At 40.2% G+C, this 7,500-nt stretch overlaps 1 protein-coding gene across 1 annotated transcript in view; it reads right to left on the bottom strand.

The window, feature by feature from the left end:
• Nucleotides 1-4,220: 4,220 nt before the first annotated feature.
• The window catches only part of LOC124029671 (adhesion G protein-coupled receptor E5-like), an 11,924-nt gene continuing 8,644 nt past the window's right edge, over nucleotides 4,221-7,500 (bottom strand). Inside the window, exons 6-9 of the mRNA XM_046341305.1 lie at nucleotides 7,085-7,259; nucleotides 6,907-7,008; nucleotides 4,330-6,817; nucleotides 4,221-4,261 (exon numbers count right to left, since the gene is read on the bottom strand). Coding sequence (XP_046197261.1) covers nucleotides 6,776-6,817; nucleotides 6,907-7,008; nucleotides 7,085-7,259 — 319 coding nt within the window. The 3' untranslated portion in view covers nucleotides 4,221-4,261; nucleotides 4,330-6,775. The remainder of the gene's footprint in view (nucleotides 4,262-4,329; nucleotides 6,818-6,906; nucleotides 7,009-7,084; nucleotides 7,260-7,500) is intronic.

Below are 7,500 nucleotides of genomic sequence, written 5' to 3' on the forward strand. Positions count from 1 at the left end.
AGAGAGAGAGCATCCTTCCTCCTCAACTCCCTCTCTCCTCTGTCCCCACTCCTCTCTCCTTCTCTCCTCCCTCCCCTCCTCTCCCTTCCCCTCCTCCCCCTCTCTCTCCAGGGTGTTCACAGACAGCAGTGGCCCAGCTGTGTGTGTTAAATATAGGATAGTTTGAGGAACAGAGAATCATGAGAGAGGGACAAGTGGCCAGAGACACTTTCACCATCCCCAACCAGCACAGGAGCACCTGCTGTTCACTGCGAGACTGCCTACTGAACAAAATGTATGGTGTGTGTGTGTGTGTGTGTGTGTGTGTGTAACATCAAAGTCTGCTGTCTTTATCAGGTTAGAGGAGTACAGGGGTTGTCCTGTATCTGTACACTGCAGAAGAAGAGATATCAGAGGCCACCACTCAACCCTTCTTCCAGCCAATCCAGGGGCATACATGACACATACGCACACCACAAGCCACACAGCAGACCTCCTTGACCTTGTCTGTCTAGGTCAAGAGCCAGAGACCACGGGTCGAGATATCCACATCAAATCTCCCATAATGCAAACCCTTCACCCCTCCTCTGACATATTCTACCAGATGTTCAAACTGTAAATAAATGGACATTATCGTAAACATTTATGAAAACAAATATTCATATAAAGGTGGTTAAGATATATTGTAGAAATAGTAGTTTTGATTTAGTATCTTGGCCGATAGTGACAACCAACATCTGAATGAGGATAGTACTGTTCAGACCAGGTTAGTAGAAAATGTGTCCAACTAGCCTGCCGATAGGTAATAGTAGTCCATTTGAATGGTGGCAGAGTTGTGAACCTGAATTCCATCCTCGATTAGACACTTCATACTCAACTTGATGTTAACCATCATATATCAAACATTAGGTTATCCAATCAGAAGTTAAATGATCTGTGTCATCCAGATTGAGTATTGATCTTTATGTCATCCAATAGGAATGAGGTATGATCGTACATTAACAAATTAGAAGTTCTAGATCTTCATGTGTCATCCAATAGGAATCCATAGACTTATGTCATCCATTGAAACGAAAATCCTCTTTATGTAATTTTCACAACCACGTAAAGGTACTATTTTCCACCACTGACAAATTCATAAACGTGATATAGCTTTCTTCCCTACATGATTGTGATTAGAATATATTATTACCAAGAGTACAAGAGACTTCTTTCTACTGATTAACTGAGGGGACTTAGAAAAAAACATTATGAAGATGTGTTAGTTGTGATCTGGGCAGACTGTTATATCGTTAATGTGTTGATCTAACATCTTTTTTTAAATAACATATCAGAATAAGTCTTTATAATGAATAAATGTTTATAAATTATTATAAATGTTAGTAGCATTTTTTGCATTTAATGGAAGGCTGAATATTTACATGCCTATAAATGTTTAGAAATATAAACTAAGATTATAAATCAAAGGTTTATATACCATGATAAAGAAGTAAAGTGTTACCATGGCAAAACTGTATATATAAGATAAGCAAGATTTGCATACACTATTTATAGGCTTCATCCAAAACAGGTATTATATCAATGATTAGAAACTGCAGTGGTAAGATTTCCAGAATCAGGAGAAATAATTGAGTAAAGCAACCGTTAAAACTCTAACAAATTAGCCTGTTAAAACCAACAAATGAGCCTTGTTAAAACCTAACAAATTAGCCTGTTAAACCTAACAAATTAGTCATAAACCCACAATAAGAAACCTAACAAATTAGCCTATAAACCTAACAAATTAGGGGCCTGTTAAAACCAACAAATTAGCCTGTTAAAACCTAACAAACATTTAAGAATTAGAGCGTCATGCCAAGAGGCTACAGGTGTTGGGTTAAAGTGGTTCTAATAGTTGTATAGATTTGTATATCAAAGTAGTAACAATGTACAATAGTTTACTAGTTAGATATCTCAGGGCAGATCTAGGATCAGAATACGTCAATTACTGCACAGCCATTGTAGAGGTCTCAAGATCAGAGATTCAGAATAAATGTACTCCGTGCCAGGCTCAGTGAGGTCTTGATAACAGATCTGAGATTCAGCTTACCCAACCCAAAACCAAAACTTCTAAAGGCTATCCATGATTATACATCCAGTTTTTTTACTTTAAATATTGATTTGTTATTTTAATATATCTTAAATGTTTCAGATTGTATTGTTACAGTTCCCCATCAGAACATTGCACTGTAACGAAATGCTTCCTGCATCAGTCAACAGTCGTTCTGACGAACACAGATTATAACTTAAAACTGCCTGTGACCAGGTCAACAGTGAATGCTTCCCACTGTGAACATTGTAGAATATCCAGACCAGTGTTTCTGTGACCAGGCTGTGCTGTCGCTCCCCATCAGAACATTAGAACAGACTTAAAACTGCCTTTGTGACCAGGCCGTCGTTCACCATCAGAAGACAGAGAAGATATAACTTAAAACTGCCTTGTGACCAGGTCAGCTGTCGCTCCCACGGAATATTGTAGAATATAACTGAATCGTCAGACAGACATCAATGAATGTTCTATCAATATTACAGAACAAAAACTTAAAACTGCTCTGTGACTAGGTCAGCTACACCTGACGACTTTATTAATATAACTTAAACTGCCTTGTGACTGGGTCAGCTGTCGCTCCCACATCAGAACATTGTAGAACATAACTTAAATTGCCTGCACTTAGGTCAGCGGTCGCTCCCCATCAGAACATTGTAGAAATATAATCTTAACAGGTCAGCTGTCGCTCCCCCATCAGAACATTGTAGAATATAACTTAAAACTGCCTTGTGACCAGGTCAGCTGTCGCTCCCATCAGAACATTGTAGAATATAACTAAAACTGCCCTGTGACCAGGTCAGCTGTCGTTCCCATCAGAAATTGTAATTATAACTTAAACTGCCTCCACCACAAGGTTTCATCAGAACATTGTAGAATATATCCGAAATTGCTCCTAGACCAGGTCAGCTGTCGTTCCCCATCAGAACATTGTAGAACATAACTTAAAAACTGCCTTGCAGGCGTCAGCTGTCTGCTCCCCATCAGAACATTGTAGAATATAACTTAAAACTGCCTGACCAGGCTGAGTTACAACTTCCATCAGAACATTGTAGAATATAACTTAAAACTGCCTTGTGACCAGGTCGCTGTCGTTCCCCCATCAGAACATTAGAATATAATTTAAAATCGCTTTAGACCAGGTCACTGTCGTCTTCATCAGAACATTGTAGAATATAACTGTAACTGCCTCAGACTAATGGTTGCCTCCATCAACACGCCAATTATAACTTAAAACTGCCTTTAGACCAGGTCAGCTGTCGTTCCCCAACAACCAACGTAAGCTTGAAAGCCATCTACATTGTTTGGTCCACGATGTAAAGGCTTAAACCCATAAAGAATGGCGTTGATTCATATTATTTAACTACATCCAGAGATCCATCTGTGATGCGGTTCAATCTTATCCAGGCCCATCCCTCAGCTCAAGCAACCACAAACAGACGACGCTGTGGTGGATTGTTTAAGATCAATGACTCAGGTTACTGAGACTAAAGTCTGAGTGAACTGGGTAAGCCATTTGCAATAACACAGTCATCTGCTAGGCAATGTTGAGGGATGGGCCTGAGGATTTGAACCATCGATGATCTCTGGATGTAGATCTGACTAATTCCACATCAACATGCATTTCTTGTAATTGTTTTAACCTTATATCGTACAAAACAAGAGGAAAACAAAGCTTTCTTATAAAGTTAAAATTAGGTGGGAATGTGAAAGACCAATGCTGGTAGCTTGGGTTACAGGACGCCACACTGCCTGATGGGGACAACCATGGTTGACTGGCCGCTGTAGCTGGTTATATTCTGCTAATGTTCTTCCGATGGGGATTTATAGCTGACCATCAGGTTTTAAATTATATTCACACAATGTTCTGATGGGGAAACGACAGCTGACCTGGTCACAAGGCAGTTTTAAGTTATATTCTACAATGTTCTGATGGGGGAACGACAGCTGACCTGGTCACAGGGCAGTTTTAAGTTATATTCTACAATGTTCTGATGGGGAACGACAGCTGACCTGGTCACAAGGCAGTTTTAAGTTATATTCTACAATGTTCTGATGGGGAACGACAGCTGACCTGGTCACAAGGCAGTTTTAAGTTATATTCTACAATGTTCTGATGGGGAACGACAGCTGACCTGGTCACAAGGCAGTTTTAAGTTATATTCTACAATGTTCTGATGGGGAACGACAGCTGACCTGGTCACAGGGCAGTTTTAAGTTATATTCTACAATGTTCTGATGGGGAACGAAGACTGACAGCTGACCTGGTCACAAGGCAGTTTTAAGTTATATTCTACAATGTTCTGATGGGGAACGACAGCTGACCTGGTCACAAGGCAGTTTTAAGTTATATTCTACAATGTTCTGATGGGGAACGACAGCTGACCTGGTCACAAGGCAGTTTTAAGTTATATTCTACAATGTTCTGATGGGGAACGACAGCTGACCTGGTCACAAGGCAGTTTTAAGTTATATTCTACAATGTTCTGATGGGGAACGACAGCTGACCTGGTCACAAGGCAGTTTTAAGTTATATTCTACAATGTTCTGATGGGGAACGACAGCTGACCTGGTCACAAGGCAGTTTTAAGTTATATTCTACAATGTTCTGATGGGGAACGACAGCTGACCTGGTCACAAGGCAGTTTTAAGTTATATTCTACAATGTTCTGATGGGGAACGACAGCTGACCTGGTCACAAGGCAGTTTTAAGTTATATTCTACAATGTTCTGATGGGGAACGACAGCTGACCTGGTCACAAGGCACTTTTAAGTTATATTCTACAATGTTCTGATGGGGAACGACTGTTGACCTGGTCACAAGGCAGTTTTAAGTTATATTCTACAATGTTCTGATGGGGAACGACTGTTGACCTGGTCACAAGGCAGTTTTAAGTTATAGTCTACAATGTTCTGATGGGGAACGACAGCTGACCTGGTCACAAGGCAGTTTTAAGTTATAATCTACAAGAACCAAGAGCAATAAATCAATAATTTAAAAGTAAAAAAACTGGATGTACCAATCATGGATAGCCTTTAAGTTTTGGTTTTGGGTTGGGTAAGCTGATCCTAGATCTGTGCCTAAGGACAACCTCTACTGAACTGTACAGTACATTTACTGTGTTCTGGTCCTAGATCTGTGCCTAAGGACCTCTACAATGGCAGAACTGTACAGTAATTGACTGTATTCTGATCCTAGATCTGTGCCTAAGGACCTCTACAATGGCAGAACTGTACAGTACATTGTTACTACTTTATTCCTAAATCTATACAACTATTGAAACCACTTTAACCCAACACCTAGCAACCTCTTGGCATGACAGCTAATTTTAACAGGCTAATTTGTTAGGTTTTAACAGGCTAATTTGTTAGGTTTTAACAGGCTAATTTGTTAGGTTTTAACAGGCTAATTTGTTAGGTTTTAACAGGCTAATTTGTTAGGTTTTAACAGGCTAATTTGTTAGGTTTTAACAGGCTAATTTGTTAGGTTTTAACAGGCTAATTTGTTAGGTTTTAACAGGCTAATTTGTTAGGTTTTAACAGTTGCTTTACTCAGGTTTATTTCCTCCTGATTCTGGAAATCTTACCACTGGGATTTCTGAAATCCTGTTGATAAATGCTGTTTTTGGACAGAAGCACTGCAAATGATCGCAACAAATCTTATGCCATCTCATTATATACATAGAGGTTGCCATGGTAACACTTTTAAATAACTATCATGAATAAACCTTTTAACGATTTATAAACTATTTACATTTATATTTCTAAACATTTATAAGAACGTGTAAATATTACCAGCCTTCCATTCGTAAAAAATGTACAACATTTATAATAATTTATAAACATGTATATTCATTTATAAAGACTTATTCTTAAATGTTATTTAAAAAGTGTTAAAGATCAATAACACATTAACAGTATAACAGTCCATTAGGTCACAACTAACACATCTTCACATAATGTTTTTCTAAGTCCCTCTGGATTTAATCGTGTAGAAAAGTCACCATATCTTGTACTCTTGGTAATAAATATGACTATAAATCACATTCATGTAAAGGAAGAAAGCTTCTGTTCATCACGTTTATGGTTTCATCCAAGTGGTGGAAAATAGTACCTTTCTTTTGTGGTTGTGAAAATTACATAAAGAGGATTTTCATTTCTATTGGATGACATAAAGACCATATGGATTCCTATTGGATGACATGAAGATCATAGAACTTCTAATTGGATGACATAAAGATCATACTCATTCCTATTGGATGACATAAAGATCATACTCATTCCTATTGGATGACATGAAGATCATTTAACTTCTGATTGGATAACCTAATGTTTGATAAAACAGTGGTTAACATCAAGTTTGATATGAAGTGTCTAATCAGGGATGGAATTGAAGGTTCTGGCCAACCTGGCTAGTGGACTACCATTTTTACTATCCGGCAGGCTAGTTGGACACATTTTCTACTAACCTGGTCTGAACAGTACTATCCTCGGGCTGAGTGTTTCTGGGTTGTCACTATCTGGCCAAGATACTAAATCAGAAACACTTCCCATTTCTACAATATATCTTAACCACAACGCTAAACGCGAATATTTGTTTTCATAAATGTTTACGATATTGACCATTTTGACTTTACAGTTTGAACATCTAGTGGGAACCTTTGTCATGGGAGGAGGGGTGAAGAGGTGCATTATGGGGGTTTGGTGACGTCATATCTGCGACTCCCCCGTGGTCTCTGCGCTCCTTGACCCCTAGGACAGACAAAGGTCAAAGGACAGAGGTTAACTTAATGAAAGTGGCTTGTGTGTGATGGTACGTATGTGTGTATGTATGTATGTACCTGGGATTGGCTGGAAGAAGGGTTGGTGGTGCTGACCTCTGAGTATCTCTTCTTCTGCGGTGTACAGATACAGGACAGCAGCTTGCAATACTCCTCTCTAACCTGATGAGGGCAGCAGAGCACAGTGTTACACACACACACACACACACACACACACACACACACACACACACCATACCGTTTTGTTCAGTAGGCAGTGCATGATGAACAGCAGTGCTCCCTGTAGAGAGTTGAGGATAGTGAAGAGATATGTCATGACCACTGTCCCCTCCTCTTGGAACTGGAACACTCCAAATATCCACATAGTACCCAACACACACAGCTGGGCCACTGCTGTCACTGTGAACACCCTGGAGAGAGAGAGGGGGGAGGAGGGAAGGAGAGAGGAGGAGGGAGGAGGAGGGGGAGGAGGGAGGGAGAGGAGGGGTGGGGGTGACAGAGGAGGAGGGGGGAAGAGGGGAGTTGAGGAGGAAGGATGCTCTTGGGGGAAGGAAGGAGGAGGGAGGAAGGAGGGAGGGAGGTCTCTCTCTCTCTCTCTCTGGAGAAGGATGGGGAGGGAGGAAGGAGGAGGGGAGGGGAGGGAGGGGAGGGAGG

This window comes from Oncorhynchus gorbuscha, unplaced genomic scaffold, assembly GCF_021184085.1.
Source record: "Oncorhynchus gorbuscha isolate QuinsamMale2020 ecotype Even-year unplaced genomic scaffold, OgorEven_v1.0 Un_scaffold_7235, whole genome shotgun sequence".
Lineage (NCBI taxonomy): Eukaryota > Metazoa > Chordata > Actinopteri > Salmoniformes > Salmonidae > Oncorhynchus > Oncorhynchus gorbuscha.